The sequence below is a fragment of the Oryctolagus cuniculus genome, chromosome 20, assembly GCF_051225735.1.
Source record: "Oryctolagus cuniculus isolate XC-2025 breed Fujian yellow rabbit chromosome 20, ASM5122573v1, whole genome shotgun sequence".
NCBI lineage: Eukaryota > Metazoa > Chordata > Mammalia > Lagomorpha > Leporidae > Oryctolagus > Oryctolagus cuniculus.
The window spans coordinates 10412295-10431384 of NC_142886.1; the positions used below are offsets into that span (position 1 = coordinate 10412295).

Here is a 19090-nt window from a genome sequence, read left to right on the forward strand (position 1 = left end):
TTCTTTTTCCTTTTATTCATTTATTTATTTGTGTTTTTTTAAAAGACTTATTTATTGTACTTGAAAGTCACAGTTACACGGGGTGGGGGGGGGGAGAGAGAGATGTCTTCCATCTGCTGGTTCACTCCCCAGTTAGTGGCAACAGCTGGAGCTACACCCATCTGAAGCAAGGAGCCAGGAGCTTCCTCCAGGTCTCCCATGTGGGTGCAGGGGCCCAGGGACTTGGGCCATCTTCCACTGCTTTCCCAGGCCATAGCAGAGAGCTGGATCAGAAGTGGAGCAGCTGGGACTAGAAGTGGAGTGCTGGCCCATATGGGATGCCAGCACTGCAGGCATAGCTTTACCCGCTATGCCACAGCACCAGCCCCTCATTTAATTATTTGAAAGGCAAATTGACAGAGAGAGAAAGAGAGAGGAAGAAAAGAGAGAGATCTTCCACCTGCTGGTCCACTCCCCGGTTGGCTGCAGCAGCCAGGTCAAAGCCAGAAGTGAGGAACTCCGTATTTCTCCCTCACAGAGTGGCAGGAGCCCAAGTGCTTGGATCATTTTCCTTTGCCTTTCCAGGCACCAGCTGGATTGGAAGCAGAGAGCTGGGACTTGAGTCAGCACTCGGCTATGGGTTGCCAGCATCCTAAAAGTGGTTTAACTCACTGTACCACAATTCTAGACTTAATTCCATTTGTCCACAAACTTTTGAAATATCCTGTATTCCTTGAAGAATAGATGATATTTGAAGAATATTCTAATGATTGGACATCAAGAATACATAGTAGGGACATAATTTTTCTGCTGAAAAGTATTTTTCTAGAATCAGAGTCCAAGGTTTTCAGAGAAGTCATTTTTTACTGTAGGAATGAGAAAATGGAACCATCATTTACTGTCTCTCAAAGTTCTTCTCCCTAGATGAGATGTGTATGTTACAGTACCAAAATTTGACTTCTTCCACGGTTAGCATTGTGGTACAAGCGGCTGCCTGTGAAGCTGGCATCCTTTATGGATGCCGGTTGGAGTCCTGGCTGCTCCACTTCTAATCCAGCTCCCTTCTAACGCACCCAGGAAAGCAGTAGACGATGGCTCAAGTGCTCGGGGTGCCTGCCACCCGTGTAGGAGACCTGGCTGGCATTCCAGACTCCTGGCTATGGTCCGACCCAGCCGTGGCCATTGCTGCCATTTGGGAAGTGAATTAGAGAGTGAAAGATCTCTCTCCCTTTCTCTCTGCATTTCAAGTAAATAAATCTTTATAATTTTTTGAAAATTTGTTCCAAGAATCTCACAGATTTCCATGTACGCTGGACTGGTCACTAAGCATTACTAACACTGGATGAAAATCCCGTTTTAGGACAAAGCGCACAGGTCTGTCACTTTAAGAGATCCCTTTTCATTCCTCGGGCCTCTATGATGCGCTTGCCTGGCAACGGCCACTTGGGTCTGCGACCATATTCCACAGGCAAACTGTGGGGCAGCCGCTCACACAGGACGAGGAGTCAGACATTTCGGGTCTCTTCTGAGAACTGACCTGGGTTCTGGAGTTTGCTCTCGTCCCTGACAGGGTAAAACGCATGCTTTACTTCTTACTGAATGAAGGGTGTAGCCGACGGTGCCTGATGTACCTGCAGATTGTGTAGTTGTGTCGTATCGCTGCATTTCTTTGTTACTTTGAACTTCTACGTCTTACTGTGTTTTTATAAGCTGAGTTTAGGAGAGAAGTACTATCACCAAGGTCATCTTGTATTAGGTTTCTTTTTTTTTTTTCCTGCTGAGTTCTTTAGTTGCTTGATCTAGACTTTCTGGGTCTAGTGTGGGATGATAAAGATGAACCAGAAATAGATTCCTGTGTTAGGGACCGTTAATGTAGTAAGGGAGACACAGCTTTGCATAATACAGTGTTGAGGCTTTTTTTAAAAAAAGGATAGATCGTATACTAGGGTTTTTTTTTTAAGATTTATGTATTTATTTGAAAGAGTTACACAGAGAGAAGGAGAGGCAGAAAGAGAGAGACAGAGAGAGAGAGAGAGAGGTCTTCCATCCGCTGGTTCACTTCCCAACTGGCCACAACAGCCAGAGCTGTGCTGATCCGAAGCCAGGAGCCAGGAGCTTCTTCTGGGTCTCCCACGTGGATGCAGGGGCCCAAGGACTTGGGCCATCTTCCACTGCTTTCCCAGGCCACAGCAGAGAGCTGGATCAGAAGAGCAGCCGCTATACCACAGTGCCGCCCCCCCCCCCCCAACACTTTTATAAGGGCCCAACCTCATCAACGAGGGATCTGCATGCGTGACTGAGTCACCTCCTGAAAACCTCCTTCTTAACACTGTTAATTGTCAATTAAGTTCTCAGCATATGAATTTGGGAGAACACATTCAGACCATAGCGACTTAAAGGAGGGAGGGAGATTTCTGCACTTTGCCTTGCAGGAGGTGATACTTGACCTGATCCTGGAGGATTTATATGCTCACCCTTCTCAAGATATACTTGGACTTCACAGTAGCTTGTTTCTTAGCAGCAATGAGGGTGAAATTCCTGGGTGACGCTGTGGCACAGAGAGCTAAGCCACCACCCACAGCACTGGCATCCCATATGGTCGCTGGTTCGAGTCCTGGCTGCTCCAATTCCTATCCAGCTATCCACTAATGTGCTTGGGAAAGCAGAGGAGGATGGGACAAGTACTTGGGCTCCAACACCCACATGGGAGACCCAGATGAAGCTCCTGGCTCCTGGCTTCAGCCTGGACTGTCTCTGACTGTTGCAGCCATTTGGGGAATGAATCAGCAGATGGAAGATCTCTCTCGCACGCTCTCTCTCTCTCCCTCTTGTTCTAATTCTGACTTTCAAATCAATAAATCTTTAAAAAAATTTTTAAAAAAGAATTGAAATTCCTTGTTTATAAAATGGTAAGAAGGTAAACATGAAAATAAAGGGTGGACTCTTAAGAACTTTCTCTCCATATCATTCTCATCCCAAGACTGAGGAGCAATTTGTTCTCTGTTTTGGCTCCCAAACTTTAGTTCTTTTTTTTTTTAAAAAAAAAAAAAGATTTATTTATTTATTTGAAAGTCAGAGTTACACAGAGAGAGGAGAGGCAGAGAGAGAGAGAGATAGGTCCTCCATCTGATCGTCCACTCCCCAATTGGCCACAATGGCGTTAACCCACTGTGCCACAGTGCAGGCCCCCAAACTTTAGTTCTTTGATTCTCTCCTTTGGTACTAGGGGAAGGAATTGATAAAGTAATGATCCCAGGTATCAACTCATAAAAATAAAGACAGAAGTCTCATTAGAGATATTTGTGCTCTAATGGTTGCCTTTAATACCGATAAATCGCTGGCGCCGCTGCTCACTAGGCTAATCCTCCGCCTAGCGGCACCGGCACACCGGGTTCTAGTCCCGGTCGGGGCGCCAGGTTCTGTCCTGGTTGCCCCTCTTCCAGGCCAGCTCTCTGCTGTGGCCAGGGAGTGCAGTGGAGGATGGCCCAAGTGCTTGGGCCCTGCACCCCATGGGAGACCAGGAGAAGTACCTGGCTCCTGCCTTCGGATCAGCGCGGTGTGCCGGCCGCAGCGCGCTGGCCGCTGCGGCCATTGGAGAGTGAACCAACGGCAAAAGGAAGACCTTTCTCTCTGTCTCTCTCTCTCACTGTCCACTCTGCCTGTCAAAAAACAAACAAACAAACAAACCGATAAATCTAGAATGAATGACTGGAGGCACTTCAAAACAGGCTTCAGAGTTAGTGAAGGAAAGCAGGTCTTTATGCTTTCTGTTCCAGGTTCTGCAAGTCATAATCCTGATTTTTCTTTTTTTCTTCTCATTCTGGTACTTTTGACCATTTAACGCAGACCTCCAGTGCGCAGTCTTTAAATATCTTTTTTTTTCCTCCCTGGAATATATTCCCTGATCGTAGAAATCCCAGCATGTTGGCGTAGGGGGTTAAGCCCCTACCTGCAGTGCCAGCATCCCATACGGACACCGATTTGAGTCCCAGCTGCTCCACTTCTCATCCAGTTCCCTGCTAATGCACTTGGGGAAGTAGTGGAGGATGGGCCAGGTGCTTGGGCTCCAGTGCCCACTTGGGAGACCTGGATGAAGCTCCTGGCTCCTGGCTTCCGTCTGGCCTGGCCCTGCCACTGGGGGAGGGAACCAGTAGATGGAAGATTCTCTCTCTCTCCTTTGTAATTCTGACTTTCAAGTAAATAAATAAATCTTAAAAAAAAAAAAAGAAGTGGGACACTGGAACTTGGACTGGCGCCCTTATGGCCTACAGGCCGCAGCTTAACCTGCTACGTGTTTAACTCGGCTTTGACTTTTATGGCTGAATCTTGAGGGATATAGTTAGCATTTTCAACAGATTGATTGAGAAATTGAAAATGAAGGAAGTTTGCAAGTCAGGTCCCCAAATATATGATTCTTAAACAGCATGTACAAATAATAAAACGAGTGTATATATGTATTAGCAGGCTGCTTCAACCAATTGCAATCTAAACACTGTTTTATGGCTATCTTTAGAGACCAGCTCTGCCTTGTCTCCAAGCCACAGTTGGTCACTGGGCAGCCCCTCTGGAGGTCTGGCTAAGCACTGAGGAACTGAGGTGGAAACTTCTAGAAGACATTGCCATTGGCCCTGGGCAGATGTCAGCATCTCCTCCTGACTGCTGTACACAGACCGCCTCCGGAAGCACCGTGGCTCACCGTTCCTAGATCTGCTTCATGCTTTGGGTGTCTCCAACATGTCCAGCCCACTGCAGTTTTTAAGCCATTCGGATCCAGGAAGGCTTGCTACTGGGCAAACCAAAGAGCCCCGCGAGGCTAAGCCATCAGAAGCCAGGCATCAGTCAGCTCACACGGCTCAGAAAAATCCCCCGGGGGTGAGTTGTCCTTTGCATTTACTTTGTCCCTGTTCTCAGAAGGTGAGGGTAAAGCAACTTTCTGCATGGCTGAGAGCTAGAGGAAGAAGACTGTCCAGTTCTGTTGCCCGTTTGCCTGTGCTGTCACCCTGACCGTTTCTGTGCAGGTGAATGATCCAAGACATGGGATCAAGTGATTTCCCAACTTTTTTTTTAATTTATTTGAGAGACAAACTTACAGACAGAGAGAGAGGTCTTCCACTCCCCAAATGGCTGCAACAGCTGGAGCTGAGCTGATCCAAAGCCAGGAGCTTCTTCCAGGTCTCCCACGTGGGTGCAGGGGCCCAAGGACTTGGGCCATCTTCTACTGCTTTCCCAAGCCATAGCAGAGAGCTGGATCAGAAGTAGAGGCAGAACCCGATCCAGCACCCAGTACTCCACAGAGCCAGCTTGATTCCTGGCTGGACCCTAGAAAAAGGAGTAATGAAACATCCTAATCTAATGGACCCCCCCTCCAATGAATTTTTTTTTATTTTAGCCTGTTTGGAGGTTCTCACATTTCACCAAGGCCCACAATCAAAAACAGTATAGAAATGAGCTGTGATAGGATTTTAATGCCATCATTTTGTAGGTTAGTAAACAGGGCTAGAGAGCGAACAGTGGCTTAGAGGTATAACAAAGTAAGCGGACTCCCATTATTTTTAGTGCATCATATTACCACTTTGTTTACAGAGTTCTTTTTTATTTTAAAACTTTTTTTTTTGAGAGAGAGAGAGAGAGAGAGAGAGAGAGAGAGAAAGAGCTCCCATTTGCTGGTTCACTTCTTCAGTGCCCACAACGGTCAGAATTGGATCAAAATGAACTCAAGAAGCCAGGAGCTCAATCCAGGTCACCCATGTGGGTGGTAGGAACCTGATTATCTGAGCCATCACAGCTGCCTCCCAGGGTCTGCATCAGCAGGAAACTGGAATCAGGAGCTGGAGCCATTGAACCCAGGTGCTGCGACACAGGATGCACGCATCCTAACCCGGTGTCTGAACCACTAGGCTAAATGCCAGGTGCATAGACTTCTTTTATTAGGCTAGAACATAATGAGAATCTTTCTGGATATTAAATATCTTGTAAAAATTTTAATTATCTATTTTTTATTTATTTGAAAGGTAGAGTTATAGAGAGAGGGAGCAAGACAGAGAAAGAGAGAGAGATCTTCCTTCTACTGGCTCTCTCCCCAAATGGCCACAATGGCCAGAGCTGGTCTAGGCTGGAGCCAGGAGCCTAGACCTTCTTCCAGGTCTCCCACGTGGATACAGGGGCCCAATCACTTGGCCCATCTTCCACTGCTTTCCCGGGTGTATTATCAGGGAGCTACAGTGGAAGATGAGCCTCTAGCACTTGAACTAGCACTGATGTGAGACGCCAGCCTTGCAGGTGGCAGCTTAACCCACTGTGCCACAATAGATGGTCCACTTTTTTTTTTTAATTAATTATGCCAGAGGCAAAGAGAGAGCTCCTATCCACTGGTTCACTCCCCAAAAATATCCCCAACAGTCCCAGGCCAGGTCTGCCACGTGGGTGGCAGGAGCCCAGGACTTGAGCCCTCACCAGTGCCTCCAGGATCTGCATTAGCAGGAGGCTGGAGTCAGAAGCAGAGCTGCGTATGAGCCATACGGGCATTCAGATACAGGATAACTGGCCTGCTAGCCGCTAGGCCGAATACTCACCCGTAAATATCTTTTTGAGTCAGATGATGTCCCTTCCTTTGGTTTTTCTAAGACCATGAGAAAGATCCATCTGGCCTTGAGTGGGAGCTCAGAGATAACGTCTGAAGAGGAGGCTTGGGGAGGATGGGCTCGCTGGAAATGTTCTATTTCCTCCGCTTGGTGGCTTCAAATGACTACAAGCATAGTCTGCTGGGGACGGGTGTGTATTACACTAAAAGTAAATGATACAGAGGCCGGCGCTGTGACGCAGTAGGTTAATCCTCCGCCTGCGGCGCCGGCATCCCATGTGGGTGCTGGGTTCTAGTCCCGGTTGCCCCTCTTCCAGTCCAGCTCTCTGCTGTGGCCCGGGAGTGCAGTAGAGGATGGCCCAAGTGCTTGGGCCCTGCACCCCATGGGAGACCAGGAGAAGCACCTGGCTCCTGGCTTTGGATCGGTGTAGCTCCAGCCGCAGCGGCCACTGGGGGATGAACCAATGGAAGGAAGACCTTTCTCTCTGTCTCTCTCTCTCTCTCACTGTCCACTCTGCCTGTCAAAAAAAAAAAAAAAGTAGCTGTCTATAAAAATAGGTTATATGTGTTGAATATTTCTTATTTTTACCAATTCAGAGCCTAATTGGATATTAGTTATTATTTATTTCTTTTTGTAATTGTGCTTGGAATCTATGTGATATTGTGATATAGTAAATAAAATACTTAGCATATTTTTATCAATTTATTTTTTTGTTTTATATCTCAATCAATTAATCATTTAATTCATGACATATTATCATTATTTTGTTCAAGGCACCTCCCTCTCATTTTTTTCCATCATCTCAATTTCTATCTCACCTCAATCTAATATATTTGATGTAGTTATATTATTTTTATTCTTTTGTAATGACTATTTAGTGGGATCTGTTTGATGTATTTACAATTAAATAATTTCCATTACTCTATAGTACATATAGTATATGAATATGCCATAAGCTATTTATCCATCAAAGTTTTTAAAGATTTATTTGTTGTTTGTTTATTTGAAAGGCAGAGTGACAGAGAGGGAGAGACAGAGATCTTCCATCCACTGGTTCACTCCCCAGTGAGCTGTTTGCAATGGCCAGGGCTGGGCCAGGTCAAAGCCAGGAGTATGGAACTCCACCCTGGTCTCCCATGTGAGTGGCAGGGCCCAAGCACTTGGCCCATCTTCTGCAGCCTTTGCAGGGCCATTAGCAGGGACCTGGATTGGAAGCACAGCAGCCAGGACTTGAGCTGGAACTCTGATATGGGATGCTGGCACCACAGGTGGCGATTAACCTGCTGTGCTACAACACCAACCCTGAGTTTATTTTTTGTCCATGCGAACTACATCCATTAGACATTTTTTTTAAAGGCCTGATAGTGATAAACTCACCATTAGAGATATCTAACTCTTAATCTTAAAACGTAATATAGCCGGTGCCGCGGCTCCATAGGATAATCCTCCGCCTAGTGGCACCGGCACACCGGGTTCTAGTCCCAGTCGGGGTGCCGGATTCTGTCCCGGTTGCCCCTCTTCCAGGCCAGCTCTCTGCTGTGGCCCGGGAGTGCAGTGGAGGATGGCCCAAGTGCTTGGGCCCTGCACCCCATGGGAGACCAGGAGAAGCACCTGGCTCCTGCCTTTGGATCAGCGTGGTGCGCCGGCCGCGGCGGCCATTGGAGGGTGAACCAACGGCAAAGGAAGACCTTTCTCTGTCTCTCTCTCTCTCTCACTGTCCACTCTGCCTGTAAACAACAACAACAACAAAAACCATAATTTCATTCAGTAAAAAATTCTAGCAGACAGTTATCATATTTCCTTCACTTTATTTTTAAGATGTATTTATTTATTTATTTGAAAGGCAGAGTTACACAGAGAGAGAAGGAGAGGTGGGGTGGTCTTCCATCCATTGGTTCACTCCCCAGATGGCCACAATGGCCAGAGCTGCACTGATCCGAAGCCAGGAGCCAGGAGCTTCCTCTGGGTCTTCCCACGCGGGTGCAGGGGCCCAAGGACTTGGGCCATCTTCTTCTGCTTTCCCAGGCCATAGCAGAGAGCTGGATTGGAAGTGGAGCAGCTGGTACTCGAACCGGCAGCCATATGGATGCCAACACTGCAAGCAGTGGCTTTACCCGCTGCACCACAGTACCAGCCCCTTCTCACAATCTTTTTAGTGACTTAAGTTAATGCATTTTTCTTACTTGAATCACATATACTTTGTCCTTAGTGAAAGTTCTGCAAACTTTAATTTCGAGTATTTTATATCCTTTTGAGAATGGGGAGGATTGTAATTTAGGTAAATGTGTCCTAATTTTCGCCCTCAGTATAGACATGTCAAAAAAAAAAAAATTGGGGGGGGGGGAGCATTTGGGACACCCGTGTCCCATTTGATCTGCTTGGTTTGCGTCTCAGCTATGTGCTCTGTGCAACTCCTGCGTGTGTGATCCTGGCAGGTGATGGCTCAAGTCCCTGACTCCCTGCCACCAGGCAGGAGACCAAGAAGGAGTTCCGAGCTCCTGGCTTCAGCCTGGTCCAGCCCTTGCTGTTGTGGGCACGTGGGGAGTAAACCAGCAGATCCAAGCTCTCCGCCTTTCAAATAAAGTGAAAACAAATAAATAAAAATTGCTGTTGTGGCAGGCATTTGGCCTAGATGTTAAGATGTTGTTGAAAAAGTCCTGGCTGTGTTCCGGGTTCTGGCTTCCTGCTGATGTGTCCCCTGGGAAGCAGCAGGTGATGGCTAGAGTAGTTGGCTCCCTGCAACCCCCATGGGAGACCTGGCTTAAGCTCCCTGCTCCTGACTTCAGCGTCCTGGCCCCAGGCTATTGTGGGTATTTGGGAAGTGAACCCATAAACGGGCACACTCTCTCTCTTTCTCTCTCAAATAAAAAAACATTATTTGTTTGAAAGGAAGAGTTACAGAGAGGCAGAGGCAGAGAGAGAGGTCTTCCATCTGTGGGTTCACTCCTCAACTGGCCGCAGCGGCTGGAGCTGCGCTGATCCGAAGCTGGGAGCCAGGAGCTTCTTCCAGGTCTTCCACGCAGGTGCAGGGGCCCAAGCACTTGGGCCATCCTCTACTGCTTTCCCAGGCCGTAGCAGAGAGCTGGATCGCAAGTGCAGCTGGGACATGAACCGGTGCCCGTATGGGATGCCAGCGCTACAGGTGGCAGCTTTACCTGCCACACCACAGCGCCAGCCCCTCAAATTAAATTTTTAAAAAACAATTTTTAAAAGCAAAATTGATGCTAATCCACTAAAATCAGATTTTTAAAGAAACTATTTGTGCTTAGCAATTTATTTGTAAAGGGAAATTTTACAAACTAGTAAATATCTCATTACTGACTCTAACAATTACAGTTTCTGTGAACATTTTCCTAGATTTGCATGAAAATCTCCTTAGACATTTTGATTCCTATACTCAGCAGTTGTTTCTGTTTGAACACACTGCATTTACCTGTGGTCGGTAAGTATGTCTAGTAAGTAATAATTTATAGGAAAATGTTCAGTCGCCTTTCAGGTGCTACTGGCTGTTTTCCCAGGACCTCTGTGTTTGTTAGGGTAATGCCCCAAATCAATATTTTACAGTTGTGTTGTATTTAGAACTGCTTATTTGAGTTTGTGTGTGCTGGAATATTGTGGGTTTTGATCTGTAAGGGGCATGTTCAATCAACTAATTGGTAATTTTCTTTGTAGGTTCCCAACAGGAACCCAAACATGTATAATAAAAGGACAGCTGACCCAGCTCGTCCTGAACTTGCTGGCTTGTTGGTGAAAAACAAGACTCTCTTAGCTGAGGTACGTGGATTATCTGAAAATGAAACCCTGTTGGGGGGCCGGCACTGTGGCATAGCAGGTATAGCTGCCGCCTGTGGTGGGGACATTTCATATGGGCACTGGGTTCAAGTCCCAGCTGCTCCACTTCCAATCCAGCTCTCTGCTGTGGCCTGGGAAAGCAGTGGAAGATGCCCAAGTCCTTGGGCCCCTGCACCTGTGTGGGAGACCTGGAGGAAGCTCCTGGCTCCTGGCTTCAGATCAGCACAGCTCTGGCCATTGCAGCCATCTGGGGAGTGAACCAGAGGATGGAAGACCTCTCTCTCTCTCTCTCTCTCTCTCTCTCTCTCCCCCTCCCTCTCCTTCTCTCTCTGTGTAACTCTGACTTTCAAATAAATAAATACATCTTGAAAAACAAAAACAGACAAACCAACCCTGTGGGAAGCGTTATCCTCTGTGAAAGCAGGGAAAGAACCCATGTGAAGGATCTGAGTAGTAACTCGGTGTTGCTTTTCTTCCTTGCAATATTGAACTCTCATCACCGGGGGGCACTCATTTGATTCAGAGCTGTCTTTCTCTGAAAATAGCACACAGCCAAGTATTTTTGAGAGGATTGCTAGGTGCTGGCAGGTACGAACGTTGCCCATGATCAAGATCTATGCAATAACAATCACCAGTTACAAGTGTTACACATTTTTAATGGAAAGGGTAAATCCTGGGGCTGCGGTCGTGGTGCGGTGGGTTAAGTGGCTGCCTGTGAAGCCGGTATCCCATACGAGCGTCAGTTCAAATCCCGGCTACTCCACTTCCAGTGCAGCTCCCTGCTAATGTGCCCAGGAAAGCAGTGGAAGATGGCCCCAAGTGCTTGGGGTCCTGCCACCCTGATGGGAGACACGGATGAGCTCCAGGTTCCTGGCTTTGGCCTGGCCCAGCTCTGGCTGTTGTGACCATTTGGGAAGTGAGCCAGTAGATGAAAGAGGGTGCTTTCTCTCCCTCTCTTTCTGTAACTTTGCCTTCCAAATAAATAAATGCATCTTTAAAGAAGAAGAAAGGGTAAGTTCCTGTTTTCATTACACTACCAAGTGGTAAATATCCACTAGTCCTATTTAATACTTAATGAAACGTCTGAGCGGCATCAGTAGAAAAGAGAAAGAACCACCTTTGTAGAACATTCTTTGCCTTTTATTCTTGTGATGGAGATTAGAAAGAGCCTGCAGAGCTTCTTTAGAAAATCCTCATTGCAGAAGACGGTCTAGCAGGGAACCGTGGGTGGAAGCGCCAGGCCATGGTCGTTGTCCGGGGCGCTCTGTGACAGTGATGTCTGCATTGCCGCTGGGGTGATGCTCAGAATGCTCCCGGTCAAGACAAACCGGCAGCAGGGCCGCTTGCTCCTCCTGCTCGACTTGCAGTTGGTGGTGCTGCAGCCCTTACCTGTTGCCTCCCAGGGTTGCGTTAGCAGGAAGCTAATCATAGGAGCAGGCCAAGGCTCAGACGCAGGCATCCCAAGCAGTGGCTTACCTGCTATGCCAAATGTCCACCTGGAGCGTAAATTTAAGTGGAGCTTATAAGTCTTCTGAGACCTTTGAGAGCTTTGTGGCACCAATTCTGAAACTTGTAGCAATTTTATTATGGGTAGAATTATTCTCTACAGTATAACTTAGTATTAATAACTAAGAAATTTAGGATTTCTAATTCAGATTTGAATTAGATGAAGGTTTTATCTGTGTATGATTTATTTAAAAAAAACTTTTGAACAAAGTTGTCAAGAAAGAAAGTATCTTGTTTAAAGAAGATAGGTAAGCCGGCGCCGCGGCTCACTAGGCTAATCCTCCGCCTTGCGGCGCCGGCACACCGGGTTCTAGTCCCGGTCAGGGCCCCGGATTCTGTCCCGGTTGCCCCTCTTCCAGGCCAGCTCTCTGCTGTGGCCAGGGAGTGCAGTGGAGGATGGCCCAAGTGCTTGGGCCCTGCACCCCATGGGAGACCAGGAGAAGCACCTGGCTCCTGGCTCCTGCCATCGGATCAGTGCGGTGCGCCGGCCACAGCAGCCCTTGGAGGGTGAACCAATGGCAAAGGAAGACCTTTCTCTCTGTCTCTCTCTCTCACTGTCCACTCTGCCTGTCAAAAAAAAAAAAAAAAAAAAGATAGGTAAGCTCTTTTCAAGAATTTCAAAGGTTTATTTAAAAAAAAAAGATTTATTTACTTATTTGAAAGGCAGGAAGACAGAGAGGGAGAGGAGAAGACAGAGAGATCTTCATCCACTCATTCACACCCCAAGCACCTGCAATGGCCAGGGTTGGGCCAGGCTAAAACCAGGATCCAGGGCCTCCATCTGGGTCTCCCACATGGGTGCAGGGGCCCAAGTGCATGGGCCATCCTCCACTGCCTTTCCAGGCACATTAACCAGGAGCTGTATAGAAGCTGGAGCAGCTGGGACTCCAACTGGCACTCTGATATCAGATGCTGGCATCGCAGGTAGCAGCTTAACTCACTGCACCACAATTCTGGCCCCTCAAAGTATTCTTTAAAATTGATGCTTTATGTATACATAAGTTGCTTGTTAATTACAAAATTTTAAAGATTTATTTTATTTATTTGAAAGACAGAGTTACAGAGAGAGACACAGAGAGAAAGACCAAAAGAAAGAGAGAGAGAAATCTTCCATCCACTGCTTCACTCCCCAAATGGCCACAATGGCCAGGGCTGGGCCAGACCAAAGCCAAGATCCTGGAATAACTTTTGGGTCTCCCACATGGGTGCAGGGGCCCAAGCACTCAGCCCATCTTCCAATGTTTCCTCAGGCCATCAGCAGGGAGCTGGATCAGAAGTAGAGCTTCTGGAACTTGAACCAGTGCCCATATGGGATGCCACCATTGCAGGCAGTGGCTTTACCTGATTATGCCACAATTCTGGATCCATACATTTTTAAAATTTAATTGTCAAAGCAGTTATCTAAAAGACAGCAGCAGCTCATTTTGACCTGGGTTTCAGATACCATATACATTAAGTAGTGTTCCATAGCTCTTATTGGAATGTTATAAATTTGATAAAAATGAGTGACAGTTACTACATGATTTCCCTTTGTTAAAACCTTTTTTAAAAATTAAAAATGTTTAATGATTTCAACAAAATACCCAAGCTTCAGCATGAGTCATCGTTCCCTTTTCTGATAACCTATTCTTTAATTCCATAGAAACACAGTTGTCTTGATAGGGCATTTTTCTCTTCACTGAATGCATTTTAACATTTTTGTTGTAATTAACTTCCTTTCTTTGTGGGCTATATAAAAATAATTATCATGTATTTTTGGCCAATAATGGAGAAACAGGTGCAAGAGAGCTATATTTGGGCAAAGCCAGATATAGAAGGGACAGAGGAAACTGCTCAGTTGTTGGTGGTGTTGCTGTCTAGCTTAGGCAATCCGACACGGAGCTAAAGCTCTTGCATGGTACAAGGTGGGCAGCAGTGTTAAAGTAACTTGAGGGGCCGGCGCTGTGGTGTAGCAAGTAAAGCCGCTGCCTGCAGTGCCAGCATCCCATGTGGGCGCCAGTTCAAGTCCCGTCAGCTCCACTTCTGACCCCGCTCTCTCTATGGCCTGGGAAAGCAGTAGAAGGTGGCCCAAGTCCTTGGGCCCCCTGCACCCACATGGGAGACCCGGAAGAAGCTCCTGGCTCCTGGCTTCAGGTCAGTGCAGCTCCGGCTGTTGCAGCCAATTGGGGAGTAAACCAGAGGATAGAAGACCTCTCTCTCTCTCTCTCTCTCTCTCTCTCTCTCTCTCTCTCTGCCTCTCCTTCTCTCTCTGTGTAACTCTGACTTTCAAATAAATAAATAAATCATAAAAAAAAGAAAGTAACTTGAAAACCCAGTTGCTGACTCATAGGAGACACAACACAGCCAGTGGGTAAGTTTCAGATAACTGTAATGTGTCACCCCAGGGACTTGTTTCATTTTGCAGGTGAGCTGTTTCTCTTGCCATTTTGTGATAAAAAGGCAAATAGTAGAAACTCGAGGCAGCAAACTCTCGTGGGAGCAGATGGAAGCAATACATCGTTTTTCACCTAAAAAAAATGTCAGAACCAATTACTTTTTTTATTTAAAAATGTGTTTATTTGAAAGGCAGAGTGACAGAGACAGGGTGATCAAGAGAGAGAGAGAGAGAGAGAGAGAGAGAGAGAATGTTTCATCTGCTGGTTCACTCCTCCAAATGGCTTCAATGGCCAGGCCTGAGCCAGACTGAAGCCAGGAGCACTGAACTCCTTGGGGATCTGCCATGTCAATGTTAAGGGCCCACGTTTTTGGATCATCTTCTCGTGGCTGCCCAGGCACAAAGCAGGCTGGAATGTGGGATGCTGGCAAGGCAAGTGATGGCTCGACCTGCTGGGCCACAATGCTAGTCCCCGTTTTTTTGTTTTGTTTTGTTTTGTTTTGTTTTAAGTGAAAGTTTTACTTAGATAATCATAGAATCACTTGGACTGATTAAAAAAAAAATCAGGGGGCTGGCGCTGTGACATAGCAGGTAGAGTCACCATCTGCAGTGCTGGCATCCCATATGGGCTCCGGTTCTAGTCCCGGCTGCTCCACTTCTGATCCAGCCCTCTGCTATGGCCTGGGTAAGCAGTAGAGGATGGCCCAAGTGCTTGGGCCCCTGCACTCACATGGGAGACCCTGAAGAAGCTCCTGGCTCCTGGCTTCAGCCATTGTGGCTTTCTGGGGAGTGAACCAGCAGATGGAAGACCTCCCCTCCTCCCCGACTCTGCCTATCTGTATGTAACTGTGCCTTTCAAATAAATAAATCTTCTTTAAAAATCATAATAGAACAACCCTTTATCCACTTTGTCCAGTTCCTTCCGATGGTAACGTTTTGCAAAACTCTAATATAATGTAACAGCCTGGATACTCTTACTCAGATTTTTCCAAGCGTTCTTGCACTCATTTGTGGTTAGGGTGTACATCAGTCAAGATACTCCACAGTGCCAACAAGGATCCTTCACGTTATCCCTCTATACCCACACCTCCTTCCTTCTTACCCCAAGCTCTGGCAACCACTAATCTTTCCTCCAAAATGTCGCTATTTCAAAAATATTTCCAACTCACAATCTAAACACAGAGTTGCCATGACTCAGCAGTTCTGCTCCTAGGTAGATAATCAAGAGAACTGAAAACATACTCACATAAAAACTTCTCCCTGAATCCTCATGGTATCATTATGCAGAAAGCTCAAAAGTGGGTGCGACCCAAATATTCACAAACTGATGAGATGTTAAACCAATGTGGCATTTTTATGCAGTAGAACATCATTCAGCATAAAAAGGAATTAGGTACCCATACATGGTACAACATAGGTAGGTCTTGATGGGGCTGGCATTGTAGCACAGCAGGTTAACCGCTGCCTGAGACACTGGCACCCCAAATGGGTGCTGGTTCACGTCCCAGCTGCTCCACTTCTGATCCAGCTCTCTGCTAATGCGCCCGGGAGAGCAGCAGAGGATGGCCCAAGTGCCTGGGCCCCTGACACCCGTGTGGGAGACCCGGATGAAGCTCCTGGCTTCAGCCTCACTCAGCCCTGGCTGTTGCAGCCATTTGGGGAGCGAACAAGCAGATGGAAGATCTCTCTCTCTCTCTCTCTCTCTCTCCCTCCCTCCCTCCCTCCTACCCTCCCTCTCTCTTTGTAACTCTACCTTTTGAATACATAAATAAATCTTAAACAAAAAGACTTCATCATCTGCTTAAAAAATGCTAGCTGAAGAAGAGACTATATATGGGGATACTACAAATTTTTAAAGGAAAAAAGATAAATTTATTTTGGTGCACAAATTTTGACATCTATATATAGTTTTTTCTTTTTTTCCCTACAGATGTATATATTCATTTGAAAGTCAGAGTTACAACGACAGAGAGGGAGACACACACACACACACACACACACAGAGAGAGAGAGAGAGAGAGAGAGAGAATCTGCTGGTTCACTCCCTCAGATAATTGTGAAGGCCAGGGCTGAGCTAGGCTGGAGCCAGGAGCCAGGAGCTTCTTCTGGGTCTCCCACATGGATGCAGGGCACAAACACTTGTGCCATCCTCTGCTGCTTTTTGAAGGCCATAGGAGCTAGACTGGAAGTAGAGCAGAGAGGACACAAACTGGCACCCATATGGGATGCCAGGGTGGCAGGCAGCAGCTTTACCTACCACACCAAAAAGCTGGGCCATATACGTTTTTCATAGTAAGCATTTTTCAAGAACTTTGTGAAAACCCCGAGTATGCATGAATTTTAATTTTTTTGTAGCAATATAAACCTTTTAATTCCATTTTCCACCCACATTTTGAAGTATGTATCCTATGGTGCCATTTGTATTTAATGTCCAGAATAAACATATCAACAGAGATAGAAAGTAGATTAATTATTGCCAAGTACTGGTAGGAGAAGGATATGGGGAGGAATATAACCACTAGTGAGTATGAGTTTTGGAGGATGATGAAAATGATGTGCAATTAGATTACAGTCATAGTTATGTGAATATATTAAAAACTACTGGGGGAAGGCCTGCAGTTAAGATTCCACTTGGAGAGCTGCCATCATGGTGTAGCAGATGAAGCTGCTGCCTGCATCGCCAGCATCCCATATGGGAGCCAGTTTGAGTCCCAGCTGCTCCACTTCCAATCCAGCTCCCTGCCAATGCACCTGGGAAAGCAGTGGAGGATGGCCCAAGTGCTTGGGCCCCTGCACCCACATGGGAGACCCAAAGGAAACTCTTGGCTGCTCCATTGCTGGCATTTGGGGAGTGAACCAGCAGATGGAAGATCTCCCTCTCCCTCTCCCTCTCCCTCTCCCTCTCCCTCACCCCCTCCCCCTCCCCCTCCCCCTCCCCCTCCCTCTCTCTAACTCTGCCTTTCAAATAAATAAAATAAATCCTAAAAAAAAAAAAAAAACCACTTGGAATGCCTCATCCCATGTTGGAGTGCCTGGGTTTGGGTTGGGGCCCCGGCTCTGCTGGTGACTGCAGCTCCCTGGCAGGCAGCAGGCGGTCACTCAGATACTTGCATCTTTATCATTCACGTGTGAGACCCTGACTCATCACCAGGCTCCTGCTTTGACCTGGCCCAGCCCCAGTTATTGCAAGCACTGGTTCGCTCAGCAGTGCTGCCACTTGCAACGTGGGCAATCCCATATCAGAGTTTAAGTCCCAGCTGCTCCACTTCCAATGCAGCTCCCTGCTAATGCACTTGGGAAGGCAGCAGACGATGGCCCAAGTACCTGGACTCCTGCCACCCCAGACGGAGACCCACATAGAGTGCTAGGATCTTGGCTTTGGCCTGGCCCAGCCCTTGCTGTTGCAGCCATTTGGGGAGCAAAACAGCAGATGGAAAATATTTTTTTCTCTCTGTCTCTCCTTCTGTCTCTGTCACTCTGCCTTTCAAATAAATAAATATTTTTTAAAATATTTACATTTGTTATGGTCATTTAAAGAAAAAAATACCCCCACAATATTGGATTTTTCACATCCAGTTTAGCATTATTCCTTAACATCAGCAAAATACTTCCTAGAAATATTTACCTAGAAAGATTTTATCTAGATGTAGATATTTTAAATGTCATTTTTACATATGATATGCATGCAAATTAACCAACATTCCTTAAATGTTGTAGTGCCACTTCTGGTATATCTTCATAAATGTCAATTACTGAAAATAAGTTATCACATTGACTTCTTTGTTTTAATTTGTTTGATTGCCATCTGGCCTCAAATCTTTTTTAAAGATTGATTTATTTATTTGAAAGGCAGAGATACAGAGGCAGAGAGAGAGAGAGAGAGAGGTCTTCCATCCACTGGTTCACGCCCCAATTGGCTGCAATGGCCAGAGCTGTGTCAATCCAAAGCCAGGAGCCAGGAGCTTCTTTCACGTCCCCCACGTGGGTGCAGGGACCCAAGGACATTCCATGTGAGATGCCGGCACCGAAGGCCAGAGCTTTAACCCACTGCACCCAGCACCGGCCCCTTTCGCTTTGCCTTTATAACATGATCTGTGCCCTCTACCCGCCAGCTTAGTTACTGTTGCACATAACTAGGGAAATATGTGGAATCCCTTTTTAAAAAAATTATTTTATGTATTTGAAAGAGAGAGGGAGAGATTGAAAGACCATCCATCCACCGATTGATTGCCCCAGATGAATGCCATGGCTGTGGTTAGGCCAGGCCAGGAGCCCAGAACTCCATCTGGGTCTCCCACATGAATGATAGGGGCTCAAGTACCTGGGCCATCCTCCACTGTCTTCCCGGGTATGTTCCCAGGGAGCTGGATCAGAAGTAGAGCAAAGATCTCTTGCTCTCTCTCTCCTGATCCCTCTCTCTTACTCTCTTGCTCTCCCCCTCATCCCCCAGCCAGTTGGACTTCCCCCACCCAATAATAAACCTTTCCCTTAAAAAAAAAAAAAGTGGAACAGAAAGACTCTGAAATGGGGTGCCAGTGTCGCAGACAGTGGCTCAAACCACTGCTCCGCAGTGCCGGCCCCATTGTGTGGCATACTTTCCGATGACAACTCCCACACCCTGCATCCTGCTGCATACCTTTAGACTTTTCCAGACGCTATCCTAGACCCTTGACATATGTTGTCTTTAATCTTCACAACCGCCATGATAGGTAGGGAAAATATTTAACTAATTGCCTGTGGCTAGCATCTCCCTTGTCTCACTGAATTCCGAGTACTTTCTTGTTCTGTAAACTCTCTTCACTCACTGGAATGTGTTTTCATAGCAATGAAATTTTGAAAAAGACATGGCGGTATGTTT

General features: G+C 46.6%; 1 protein-coding gene across 3 annotated transcripts in view; it reads left to right on the top strand.

Moving 5' to 3' along the window:
• The window catches only part of LOC100347009 (uncharacterized), a 54350-nt gene that overhangs the window by 6285 nt on the left and 28975 nt on the right, over positions 1-19090 (top strand). For all 3 annotated transcript variants that reach the window (XM_070065052.2, XM_089322836.1, XM_089322837.1), the window contains exons 2-3: positions 4493-4851; positions 10233-10334. In XM_070065052.2, the coding sequence (XP_069921153.2) occupies positions 4714-4851; positions 10233-10334 (240 nt within the window). In that variant the 5' untranslated portion in view covers positions 4493-4713. The remainder of the gene's footprint in view (positions 1-4492; positions 4852-10232; positions 10335-19090) is intronic.